Here is a 13,523-nt window from a genome sequence, read left to right on the forward strand (position 1 = left end):
CATCCAGAATTGGTCTAGTTTCACAATTAGGATCTTATTTGCTTCATATTAAATATATATGTTGTTCCTCCTCTCCTAGTTTAAAACAGACATTTATGAAAATCAGAATTCTTCTAAAAATCCAAGTATGTAAAAGTAGGAATTAGAGAGGTAGTACATATCACGATTGCATCTGTCTAAATCTTGTATTCCAAGTTGTTACTTGTACTTATACTGTGATACTAAAATTAATACCTTCGTATCATTAGAACTGAAAAGCTAGCAGAAAGCACCAACTTTTAACTTTGTGCAGTTGATAACTGGGATAGTCAGTTTCACTCTTCGCCTGTATACTTGGTCAGGCTTTTTTCTTGCTCAAATGTTTTCTTAGATTTTTTTTTTTAAAGATTATAAACTCTTGTAGCTTACAAGAAGTTTTTAAAAACTAGTTTTAAAAAATCTGTCAACTGTCCCTATGTAGTTGAGTATTTGTGGCAGTGTAGGTTTGTGCTGTAGCAGAATATACTGTATGGTGTCTTATAGGATGGGAGTATGGATAGATGGTATGTGAATGGTTTGATTTAGGCTTCTAGGGATAGTGGTGTTGATGTAGTATTACGTATTTCAGATCATGTAAGTGTGGAGTCTTGGGCCTTCGTGTAGGAGTTTCCTGGCTTACTACACTCTATCGCGGGGTGGGCAAACTACGGCCCATGGGACATTTTAAGCCGGCTCTTGAGCTTCCGCTGGGGAGTGGGGTCTGGCACTTGCTCTGCTCCAGCGCTCTGCTGCTCCAGCCAGGGAGCAGGGTCTGGGGCCAACCCACGCCACTCCCGGAAGTAGCGGCACAGCCCTGCTTCAGCTCTTATGTGTAGGTGCAGCCAGGGGACTCCACTCTGCACACTGTCCCCGCCCTAACTGTTGCCCCCCAGCTCCCATTGACTGGGAACTGCGGGGAAGTGTGCAGAGCTGCCTGGCCACAGCTCCAAGTAGGAGTCAGAGTGGGGACGTGGCCGCTGCTTCCAGGAGCTGCTTAAGGCAAGTGTTTCCTGGAGCCTGCATCCCTGAGCTTCTCCCCGTGTCCCAACCCCCCTTTCCCAGCCCTGTTCCCCTTCCGAACCCCTTCCTACCATCCCTGAGCACCCTCCTGAACTCCAAACACTTCATCCCCAACCCCACCCCAAACCTGCACCCCTAGCTGGAGTCCTCCCCCTACACTCTATTCCTGAGCCTCAAGCCCCCTCTCGCATCCTGAATTCCTCATTTCTGACCCTTCCCTGGAACCTGCACCCATACCCCCTCCCACTCCCAACCCCAATTTTGTGAGCATTCATGGCCCACCATACAATTTCTATTCCCAGATGTGGCCCTGGGGCCAAAAAATTTGCCCACCCCTGCTCTACCCCTTTTTCAAAGGGTTGTTTTACATATGCATACAGTTTACTGACCAGTGTTTTGGTGATAACTGCAAATACTTTTGGACTTTTCAGATTAGAAATTATAGTAATTAACTTGTTTTCCTCTTTTCAGTGTTCCATTGGCAAGCTACAATAATGGGACCAGTAAGTATATGAATTTCACATCTTCGTGTAAAGAACCCTTGAAGTTGATTCTCTTCTAATAATGATTCTTTATGTTAACAGAATGACAGTCCCTATCAGGGTGGAGTATTTTTCCTGACAATTCACTTCCCAACAGATTACCCCTTCAAACCACCTAAGGTGAGTGGCTTGTATAAATCTACATAGTGTTGTGTTGTATAACCTACATCAGCGGTCGACAACCTTTCAGAAGTGGTGTGCCAAGTCTTCATTTATTCACTCTGATTTAAGGTTTTGCTTGCCAGTAATACATTTTAATCTTTTTAGAAGTCTCTTTCTATAAATCTATAATATATAACTAAACTGTTGTATGTAAAGTTAATAAGGTTTTTAAAATGTTTAAGAAGCTTCATTTAAAATTAAATTAAAATGCAGAGCCCCCCCGGACCAGTGACCAGGACCCTGGCAGTGTGATTGCCTTTGAAAATCAGCTTTTGTGCCGCAGGTTGCCTTCCCTGGCCTACCTCGATGAGCCTAAACTGAAATTTTCCCCTCTTCTGCAGGTTGCATTTACAACAAGAATCTATCATCCAAATATTAACAGTAATGGCAGCATTTGTCTTGATATTCTACGGTCACAGTGGTCTCCAGCACTAACTATTTCAAAAGGTAACTAAATGAGCACTGGAGGTAATCTTACTTTTGTTAAATTATTGATTTGGATTTATTAATGTGAAAAACTGTTGCCTGCCTGTTACTGATTACTCAGTACAGTGGTCAGAACTTCTAGCTCAATGTCTAATTCTATGAGTGCTGCATATATTTTTCATCTAGAATCTTAAACAGTGTCCCTATGGTCCAGTTATACCAATGCGTCCTTGCTTTATCCCAGTGATGTAAGCAGAGGTAACTCGTATCTCATTACTCAGTCGTGTTGGTCTCTATCTTCATTCAAATGCATTTGAGCAATGAACTTACATTCAGGAGTTTAAGAACATGGGGTAGGAAAGTGCCTGTAGTGATGAATTTTCATACCATACTTATGACTGTAGTAAAACACTTTCCAGTAGTGTGCTTAGCAGTGTGACTATGCATCAGGCATGTGATTTTTATTCTCATCTTTTCTCCATGGGGAGATGCATGTGCATTGAAGAGTCTTGTTTTGGTAGGTTTTGTACTTGGAAGGGAATAATTCATGGTGTATAGGTGCTATTCTAGAATAATATAGCTATATCTAACAAAACAAGCTGTTAAAATTGGACTAAGGGCTTGGCTACACTCGAAACATCAAAGCGCTGCCGCGGCAGCGCTTTGAAGTGTGTGTGGTCCCAGTGCTGGAGCTCTCCCAGCGCTGCACATACTCCACCTCCCCATTGGGATTAGCTTGCAGTGCTAGGAGCCACGCTCCCAGCGCTGCGGCACTGTTTACAGTGGTGCTTTACAGCGCTGTATCTTGCAGCACTCAGGAGGGTGTTTTTTTCACACCCTTGAGCGAGAAAGCTGCAGTGCTGTAAAGCGCCAGTGTAGCCAAGGCCTAAGTCAGTTTACACAAGTAAAACATCTTAAAGCAGACTTACTTTATTCAGAGGAAAATATTCATAGGGACAAACTCATTCTTTTTGTGGGACTGAATGATAAAACCATGGAGGCATGGATTTGCTAAGATCACATTGTTCCAAACAAATTGTCTTGTAATATCCTCAACTACTGCCCTACTTGCCCTGAAAAATCAACTTGGTATGTCCTGTCTTTATGACTAATTCTATGCCATTGTGTGGGATACATTTTATTTTTTTCTCAAACTAGAGGATCATAATTTGTGAAGTATTGGACATGCAATATATCCCGTGTGTAGTGGGGCGGTGGCCCCACTCCTTGAGAGTGTGGTTCTGCGTAGACCAATAGCCAATAAGAGAAGGGCTTACAGGGGGCCAGTCGGAGCCAAGATTGGAGACAGCCAATCAGGGCTCAGCTTGGCCCTATATACAGCCTGCCCAGGCCTGGAACAGACAAACTGCTCCCTTTCTTCGACAGGGGAAGGTCTGTCTCCAGAGCTGGGAGACTAGCACCATGGACAACGTAGGGCTGGCCAGGCTCGGGAAGCAGAAGGGAGCTCTTGCCTGTAGCCTGCCAGGCTGCAGGCCCTGAAGGGAAGGGCCTAGCAGGTGCAAGGGGCTGTAGGGGAAGCGGACCAGGGAAGTGGACAGACAAGGCGAGAGAAGGACAGTGAGGCTGCTGCCAGAGGGTCCCTGTGCCAGGACCCAGAGTAAAGTTTGGGCCTCGGTCCACCCCTCTACCCTTGCAGTACACCTCACCATCAGCCATGGGGAGCGGCCATCATAGACTATTCCAGAACCCTGACAGGAGGGATTAGACTTTGGGGGTGTGGTTGAACATGGTGGCTGGGGCGTAGGAAGACTGCTGATCACCCACCCACATACGCACAGACATCCCCCCCAGAAGGAGGTGTGGATGGACTAAGGGGCACTGCCGAAGGGCAGTGGTCCTGAAGAGGACGCCATGAGCTGCAGAGCAATGTGGGCTCAGATGCCAACCAAGGGCAAGACTGTGGGCGGGACACCACGAGGAGAGGGCACTCCATTGGACTGAGCTAATTCCCGGAGACAACCAGTAGGAGGTGCTGTGGTGGTGAGTCCCAGCTGTGTCACACCATGTTAAAGGGTCATTTATGTCCAATTTGACATAATTTTTCTCTCCTATGCCACTACATGGGTTTCCAGGTTCTTCCCTTCTCGTTAGATGTTCACCTAATGCTGGTGGTTTTCCATGAAGGCAGCTCCTGCTACCTCCTGCTTGTGTACTAAAGCTCCTAATGGGGGCAGTTAGGCTGGCTCACTTCCAGATACTCTATAATATATAGTATGGCCTTAAAGAACTTGTACGTTTGCCAAAGCAGTTAGAAACAAAAGAGCTCGACTAGAGATGACTATTCATTCATGAAGCTGAAAGTTAAATTGTCACTGCTATGAAGTGAAGATCCAGCATCAATAGAGAAAATAAACTAGATCTTAAGTCCTTTGACTGTCAGATTAAGATACCAGTTTCCTTACTTATGACCTTTGCCTAAAGAAACTTTGATCACCATCTAGTTTTTGTGTACTTTATCACACGGAACTCAGTCTTCTCCAAAGCAAATACATTTTTCTCTATACAGGGAGGGTTTTAAAAGGAACAATGAGCAAAGAGTATAAATGCATATATAAAGTAGAAAAAGGGAAACTAGAGAAGCTGGAAACAAAACAGTTAAAATCAAAGTATAAGATAACAGGACAATTGCAGATGGCTGGTTTGTTTTACTTGGTACAAAATAAATGGCAGGGTGTGACAGCTCTGGTAAAACTCCCCAGGCTGCTCCAGCCATCATCTTTGGCTCCATATTCCCTTGCACACTTCCTCATACAGTTAATCTTTCATGGATGTGAATCCTCTAGGTCCAGCAGCTCTAGACACCAGGTCCTGTTCTGACCCCCAAGATACCACAGTAGCTCAAGCACACCCTTCAGAGATCCAGCCTTCTGAACACTTTAGTTTACAGTATCTCTCCAGGAGCACATGAGTGAAGCACATAATACACAGGCCTTGCAAAGGTTTCAAACACAATTACATTGATAAGTACAAGAAATATACGTTTCTAAACAGGCTTGTGTATACATTTCCCTTCCTCAATTTCCTCACCACTCTGTGTTGTTTGGGACTTGAGTCAGTCTTCTATCGCCCCTGCCCTCCTGTAGATGGCTTCTTCTCTGGAACATGGAATTTCTCTGGTCTCTTTTCCATCTCCTTCCAATATTGCCAGTGAGATCCTTTCTTTGATAACTTCCAGTCCGCTTTGTCATAGGATTTCTTATCAGTCTCATGAGTCCGTCCCCTCTTCCCCCACCCCTTTCCCCGATCCATTGTTTAGTTATGTTCTCCTAGAGTCTGGACTTAAACTGGGGTTTGCTGAGTGGTAGCCATTTTTTTTGGCCAAGAGGCCCTCCATGTGGCTAGAGGTCATCAAGGTTTAGTGACCCTCTCTTAGTTTAGTTTAGTCCTGTCACTATCCCTTGGAAATTCAGCCTAGCATGGAAGTAAAAATACAACAAAACATTCAGCCTCATAGTCAAAATGGAGTTGTTTGATAAAGAGGTCATCCTCCCAAACTGGAATTCATAAATTTACACACATTCCCCAAATGGTCATACAAGGACAAACCACCAAATGCCTACTGAAAAGGAGGCATTGGAAATATTAGCTCTGCCATGTCATCTCTGAATGCCAGCTCTCAATGTAGAGGCAGAATGGGGAATCAACTAAGTTCCCTGGAAGTAGTTTAGGGATCTTAGAGACACTTTGTTCGTAGTACACAATACATAGAGTTCATCAAAAATGTTGGAATTTCCATGGAACACCTTCTATTTCCTGAAGTTTTTGTTCCAAATTGGAACAAAGTTAACATTTACCAAAGAAAGGAAATCTGTTTGGAAAAACTGATTCCTTAAAATAAGTTTAAAACAGAATACAAAAATATTAACTATCTTAACTATATAATTACACAATTTGTTTGGCCTTTATTCTCTCAACCTTTATCAAAATTGACACTTCCGCAACCTTCAGTTTTTCGACAGAACTGTTCTATCAGATTGTTTGGCTCTAACAATCGGCTAAAGCCATTAGTTCGACTAATTTGCATAGCTAAAGTCGAAGTATCTTAGTTCAACTTACCTGGCCGTCCTCACAGTGATGAGTCGACTGCCGTGGTGCCCCCATTGACTGCACTTCTTCTCCTGCTGAGGTGGAGTACGGGCGTCGATTAGCAGATTGATTTTTATTACGTCCAGATGACATGCGGTAAATTGGTTCCCCGATACATCAAACACTACTTGCTGATCCAGCGGGTAGTATAGATGTACCCTTGGAGATGTCTTGCCAACTTGCAGGACAGTGGCTTGTCTTAATTTCTCTTCCTTGTTTGTATAGCTTTTTTTAATTTTTCATAAACTGAAATGGAGAAGCGTTGTGTAAGCTGTTTTGTAATGATATTTGGTCTACTAACAATGGTAGCTGAAGATCCAGGCTGAGCATTCTTTAAATTGCATGTCACATCTACAATATGTAGACTTCAATTACAGTTGAACCTTAGTTACAAGAATCTTGGGAATGGAGGTTTGTAACTCTGAAATGTTCGTAATTCGTAACAAACATTATGGTTCTTTCAGAAGTTTAACTTAATACAGCTCGGAAACTTTACTATGCCGAAGAAAAATGCTGCTTTTAACCATTTTAATTTTAGTGAAACAAGCATGGAAAGTTTCCTTGTCAAATATATATTTTTTAAACTTTCACTTTACATGGTTTACATTTAACACAGTGCTGTATTGCATTTTATTTTTTGTCTCTGCTGATGCCTGATTGCATGCTTCTGGTTTACATGAGGGGTGTGTGTGTGTCTGTGTCTGTGTCTGGTTGACCTGTCAGTTCATAGCTTTGGTGTTTGTAACTGTGAGGTTCTACTGTATAAGTGAACCCCTATAGTGAAAGGAATTGCTAATAAGAAATGATATAAGGGAGGGATGAATGAAGCCCTCTTATTTTGGACAAATTTAATGCAACTTATCCTTTAACCACTTCTGAATTGTGGCTTTTGCTTGTGTGTGCTATGTGCAATGAATTCACTTGCAAAATTACATATAGATTACATTCTTTAATGTATAGGTTTTTTATAAAGGCAAATGTCAGTGAAGGTTGCCCATGCAATCTTAATTCAGTCCCCTTGTGCGTATGTATTGTGCTAGTCTTTACCATGATCACATACTGTCCTACAGGACCCTTGCCTAATGCAGTGCACAGTAGGGACTGTGCCCACTAAATGGGTAGCTATTCAATATTTCTCTTTAACCTCATTCAGTGTGGCTCTGCACATTACTTCACACCATTTAAAACCAGTACTGAATACTAAGTTCTGTGTCTTAGTATCTTAATGAATTATCTTCACCAACTCATGTGAAGTGAGACAGCCACATTTTACAACATAGGGGAACTGAGGCATGAAGACGAAAGCCAAAATTATTAATGCCCACTAGTTTTGGGTGCTCCATTTGAGAAACCTAGGGTTTTCAGAATACTTGGCATTTTATGGTTTTACTAATAGTTGAAAGCCTGTGCTGTGTCACAGGTATAATTTTGTAAATTTAAAATGTCTGAGAATTAAAAAATTGGATGGTAACAGATCTTGAATCCCACTGATTGAACCTGGTGATATTCTAAACAAAATGCTTTCAGCCATGCATGTAGCTGAGTGGTTCTCAAAGTTTTGTACTGGTGACCCCTTTCATGTAGCAAGCCACTGAGTGACATCCCCCGCCCCCATAAATTAAAAACACTTCTGTTATATATTTAGAACTGTTATAAATGTTGGAAGCGAAGTTGGGCTTGGGGTGGAGCCTGGCAGCTTGCAACTCTCATGTAATAACCTCATGACTCCCCTTCAGGGGTCCCGACCCCCAGTTTGAGAACCCCTGTTGTAGCTGTTTTCATTGCTTCATGCTGATTCACCAGTCACTCTAGGCTTCAGAGTGACAGTCCTGGAATTGTTATATATAGATATGTTCATAGCTTCTATTGATGCCAGTGGGAGTTGCAAGTGAGTGCTCACTCAGCACTTTTGCAATTCAAATCTCAGATTGGGCCCCCAGAAAATGAGGAACACACAATTATTGGCCATCTGTAAAGTACCAAAACTTTCTCTTGCCCAGCATCAGAAGACCTCTGTGGCAGATTCAGGAATAGAAACCAGTTCCTCAAGGTAACATTCAGCTGCCTTAACCAGGAGATCATCCTCTCTGCCTTCAATATCCTGCCAAATTCACTACACATCTTCCAGTTTCTTCATCAAAAGAATGAGGGGGTCCTACAGTCTCCTTCATTACACAGCCCTGATTCATTCCCAGAGGACAGTACCTGTGCACCGAATTAGGCAGGGGTCATGGGGAGAGGTACTTTGTGATCACGTAATAAAGACTCTAGCATAATGCATATGTGCAAGGAGGCTGAACTAAGAATGCATGGGCAACTTTAACTCTCTGGCATTTCTTAGTTTTTGAGTTGCTTGATTTAGCAACCTTAATGGTTTCACTGTAGTTTTTTTGTGTAATTTCCTAAGTATTAAACTTAACTTGAAAAGAAGATTCTATGCAGTTAAAAGAAAATCAGTTTTATTGACCTCTCCTTCACATGAGTAATCATTGGTGTTGGGATCTTTATTTCTTCAGCACAGCATTCTACCATGTGAGCTAATTAAAGTAACTGATAGCAGGAGAAAACTTATCTTTTGGATTGAGCTTGTGCGTATGCGTGCTCTCGCTTTGTCAGTGGGTTTCACAGCTATTTGCTTGATAGCAGCAGAGGAATGTTTAAACTGGGAAGTGATGGGTTTGGTTGCAAATTCTGGAAGGGAGTGGGCGCTCATGGGAGGTAGAGTCCCTTCTGCCCCAATCCTCTCTGTATTAGAGTCAGGTGCTGCCTGTGTACCAGCAGGCATGGGAAGCATTGAAAGCACTGCACATTCTTGTGCACAGTGCCCCTAGTGGTGTGGAGGAGCAGTTGTGGGGAGTATCCCATCCCTGGGCTGAAGCATAACACTGCTCTACAGCCAAAATGCTTCTGAAATAAATGTAGTGCAACTTTACTAATTCTGGGTCACTGAGAACGAAAATGATGCTTAAAATTGTTGATTGGCTCTAGTTTTCAGGATATGCTATTGGGTCAGTATATACGACCCTTGACTTGGGAATGGCGGAGGATAAGTGAGTTATAAAGGGAAGGGATCTCAATTTAAACCAGAAATGACTAAAATATATCTGATTGTATCTATGAAGAAATCTATGACTGGGTATGGACAGTACTTGCTTTTTAAGCAAAACATTGAATGATGCAATCTGAAGCTGGTATTGCGTCGTACGTGATATGAATTGCATCATGTTATTCCTAGAAGTCATGGATGATGCAATCATAACGAAGCTTACATCACTCTGCTGAACAAATTGCCCTATATCAGCTCTAGAAATCATACAGTGTCGTGCTCTTTTATTTGTCAGTGTTTGATTTTGCAAAGGGACACATTTCTGTTTAGCCAAAGTGAGCAGAGATGCCTCGTACTTGTGTGAACAGTGCAGATAACTTCTGCTATGTTTGTGGTGAAGTGACTTTTGCATCACAAAAGTGCAGTATAACCACTATGGTTAAGAGAGCCTATCACCTTTATTTTGGCTGCAAAATTGGAGATCAGGACAAGAGGTGGGCCCCACACTTACGCTGCAACACTTGTGCAACAAATCTTGGCCAGTGGTTGAACAGGAAAAGGAAATCTATGCCTTTTACAGTGCCAATGATTTGGAAAGAGCCAACAGATCATACCAGCAACTGTTACTTCTGCATGGTGCCTCCAGTTGGGAAAGGTGTGTCAAAGAAGAAAAAGTGGACTGTGCATTATCCAAACATTCCATCAGCTATACGCCCAGTACCCCACGGAGAAGGACTGCCGGTTCCTGATGCACCAGAATCATTCTCACTTGAGTCAGACGAGGAAGAGGATGAAACTTCTGGTTCTGAACCATCAATGTCACAGGACCCACATTTTCTCTCATCCTCCTCCTCCTCTGAACCACACCTCATAACACAAGGTGAACTGAATGACCTTGTCAGGGATTTGGAACTACCGAAGAGTAAGGCAGAGCTGTTGGGCTCCAGACTACAGCAGTGGAATCTCCTGGCAGACTATGAGGGCAGATGGAGCCCATCAATGCTTGCAGGCTATTGCTGGACAGTGACAAGAGATGCTCCATTTAATGAATACAAGAGACAAGCCAAGAAGCGCCGAGTAGACACTGAATAGGACTAAACTATGTACGTAATAGTTTTTTGCCTTTTGTTTCATAATAAATTTTATTTATATAACACTTTTGCTGATTTTTAAAGTGTTACATAAACAGGACAGGTGAAATATTATCATGTAAAGCAACCATAAGCACATGAAAAGACCTAGGTTTACAATTTATGATTAAAACTCTACTATCTACACAATATACATAGACATAAAATGTAAAAACTTTAATATCTTAAACAGTAGCCAATCAGTTTTAATTGTCATATTTGAATTCAGCACATCAAAATACATAATAAATATCACATTTTATCTCTGAAGCAGACGACTTCTCAAAAATTGTAGACCAGTGTAATAAATTATTCTAGGACAGTGGTTTTCAAACTTTTTTTTTTCCTGGGGACCCAGTTGAAGAAAATTTTTTATGCCTGCGACCCAGCGGAGCTGGGGATGAGGGGTTTGGGATGTGGGAGGGGCTCAGGGCTGGGGCAGAGGATTGTGGTGCAGGGGTGAGGGCTGCAGGGTGGGGCCAGCAATGAGGGGTCCAGGGTGTGGGAGGGTGCTCATGGCTGAGGCAGGGGGTTGGGGTGCAGGAGGGGTCAGGGCTCTGGGCTGGGGATGCATGCTATGGGGTGGGGCTGGGAAAGAGGGGTTTGAGGTGCAGGAGGGGCTCCAGGTTTGGGGGAGGGGGTTCATGGCTGAGACGGGGGCTTGGGGTATGGGAGGGGGGTGCAGGCTCTGGGGTGGGGCCAGGGATGGGGGGGGCTCTGCATTGGGGTGTGAGAGGGGGTGAAGGCTGGGGGCTGGGGGTGCAGGCTTTGGGGGGATGGCTTTGGGGTGCAGGAAGAGGATTGGCGGGGCTCAGGGCTGGGGCACGAGATTGGGGTGCGGGATTGGGGTACAGACTTACGTCTGGCAGTGCAGCTGGAGTGCAGGTTTCCCACCAGTCCTGGCCTCACACTGCACCTGAAGCAGCCAGCAGCAGGTCTAGCTCCTAGGCGGAGGCATGCAAGCAGCTCTGCGCGGCTATCCCCCCACAGATACTCTCCCCTCCCCTCCCACCCCCCAGTTCCCATTGATCGGGAACTGGAATGCGGTGCTCAGGGTGAGTGCAGTGCACCAAGCCCTGTGGCCCCCTGCCTAGAAGCTGGACCCGCTGCTGACCGCTTCCGGGGTGCAGCGCGATGTCGGAACAGGTAGGTATCTAGCCTGCCTTAGCTGGGCAGCACTGCCAGTGGGACTTTTAACGTCCCAGTCGGCGGTGCTAACCAGAGCAACCCGGTGCCTTATATGCTGTGACCCAGTACTGAGTCGCGACCCGAACTTTGGAAAAGCTGATCTAGGGAATGTGCATGCTCACTGCAGATAAATCTTTGAAGAATTTAGTTGCCATACTCTTAACAAGTTTCTACTGAGCATGTGTGAGCTGAGGTTTTTCAGAGGCTTATAATTCAGCAAAATTTGGGAAGATTTTTATAGGAATGGTGAAAGGTGTTTCTCTGACATTACAGTGATCCCTTGCCAAATTTCAGTATGGAGACACTGGCAGTTCTCAGTGAGGTAGTTGGAAGTTTTGCCTGTGCTTAAAAACATTACCCTAATCTCATTCTCATAAATAGCTGAACTGTTAGCTGGAGATCTCACATTCTCACTGAAAATACGTTCAGATCTTGAGGCAGATACCTGTCAGGCAAAAACTTCAGCCTAAATGGTTGGTTTAACAAAGTTAAGACTCTGTTTTCCATTTCTGATACTGAAAGTGCTGGGCAACCTTTACTATAGGCATTACTATCTGTGCCACCTATAACAGAATTTCAGTAATGATCTAAGCTTTTATTCACTTTTTCTTTGGCTTGAGTTATCGGGTGCATGAATTCATGAGGTTTTTTTGTTTTGTTTCATCATTCTGTTACGAATTTAGCTAAGGCTCTCAACTAGAGTTCCATGAAGTTGAGGGCCTTCAGGAAAACTCACTCACGTCTCCTGAAACTTTAACCCTTGTACCCTGATTGCTACAGCATTTGCAGTGGGTGCAGCTGTCACAGTAGGGAATGAATGTGATGATGGTCTGACATTGAAATTCAGAGCCCACTGAGGCCCTCAAGAATAGGATCAAGTTTTTTTTAAATTATTATCAAGAAACTAATGGGAAGCCTCTGGGGGAGGTGGGAGATATGGAGCACTTGTAAGATAATCTTAGCAGCTATCCTCTGAAGTGGCAAAAGCTGCTGCATTGTACAAACTGGAGCTTATATGTTGTCTTTTAGCCCCAGGCAGAGTGTATTACAATAGTCTAACTTGGGGCTTGATGGACACACACGTAAGAGGCTAGATACTCACCTTAGACAAATGGCATAGTATGCCAGCAACCGTAAAAAACCTATTCCCCTTAAATTCCAAGACTCTGAATCCAGGATTGTCATCTTTGCTTGAAAATCCTTTTAATTCGTGCTATGGTCCGTAAACCTGTTCACTTTCAGAATGTAACTTGGAGATGGCCAGAATGGCACAAATGTATCTTAACTGGGTATAGGAATATTTGGAAATATAGCTAAAAATCTAATTGCAAGGGAAGCCTTCATATCATGCAACTGTTTGGCTGGGATGTGGGGATGGAATCTGTAAGCTTATAACTGATATTGGAGGTGGAACAAATAGTAAGAGACCATAGCCAGATTCAAGAGGACTTGGATGTTTTTCAGTGACTGTCAATAGTAGGCAAGTGTAATTCAGCATAGGCAGAATAAAAATAGCTTGTCCTGAGAAAAGCGGATGAATGTAATAGAGTGCTCTGCTACATTATCACCATACTTCTCTGTATTGGGGAAACTTGTTTCCAGTCTCTCTAGTGGAAAGGGCTTTAATAGGATGGGTGATGGCAGCTTTAAAAACCTCTTTAGACAATTTGAGACTATCAGTTTTTTAAACTGATAACAGCAGAACCTCAGAGTTCACCAGAGTTACAAACTGACTGGTCAACCACACACTTCATTTCGAACCAGAAGTATGCAATCATGCATCAGAGACAAACAACAAGGAGCAAATACTGTACAGTACTGTGTTAAATGTAAACTACTAAAAAAAGGAGGGAAGTTTAAAACAAAAATTGACAAGGTAAGGAA

General features: G+C 43.4%; 1 protein-coding gene across 2 annotated transcripts in view; it reads left to right on the plus strand.

The window, feature by feature from the left end:
- Positions 1 to 13,523, plus strand: part of UBE2D2 (ubiquitin conjugating enzyme E2 D2) — a 57,418-nt gene that overhangs the window by 22,505 nt on the left and 21,390 nt on the right. For both annotated transcript variants that reach the window (XM_030574075.1, XM_030574076.1), the window contains 3 exons: positions 1,510 to 1,541; positions 1,623 to 1,700; positions 2,084 to 2,189. In XM_030574075.1, coding sequence (XP_030429935.1) covers positions 1,510 to 1,541; positions 1,623 to 1,700; positions 2,084 to 2,189 — 216 coding nt within the window. The remainder of the gene's footprint in view (positions 1 to 1,509; positions 1,542 to 1,622; positions 1,701 to 2,083; positions 2,190 to 13,523) is intronic.

Source organism: Gopherus evgoodei, chromosome 8, assembly GCF_007399415.2.
Source record: "Gopherus evgoodei ecotype Sinaloan lineage chromosome 8, rGopEvg1_v1.p, whole genome shotgun sequence".
NCBI classification, from domain to species: domain Eukaryota; kingdom Metazoa; phylum Chordata; order Testudines; family Testudinidae; genus Gopherus; species Gopherus evgoodei.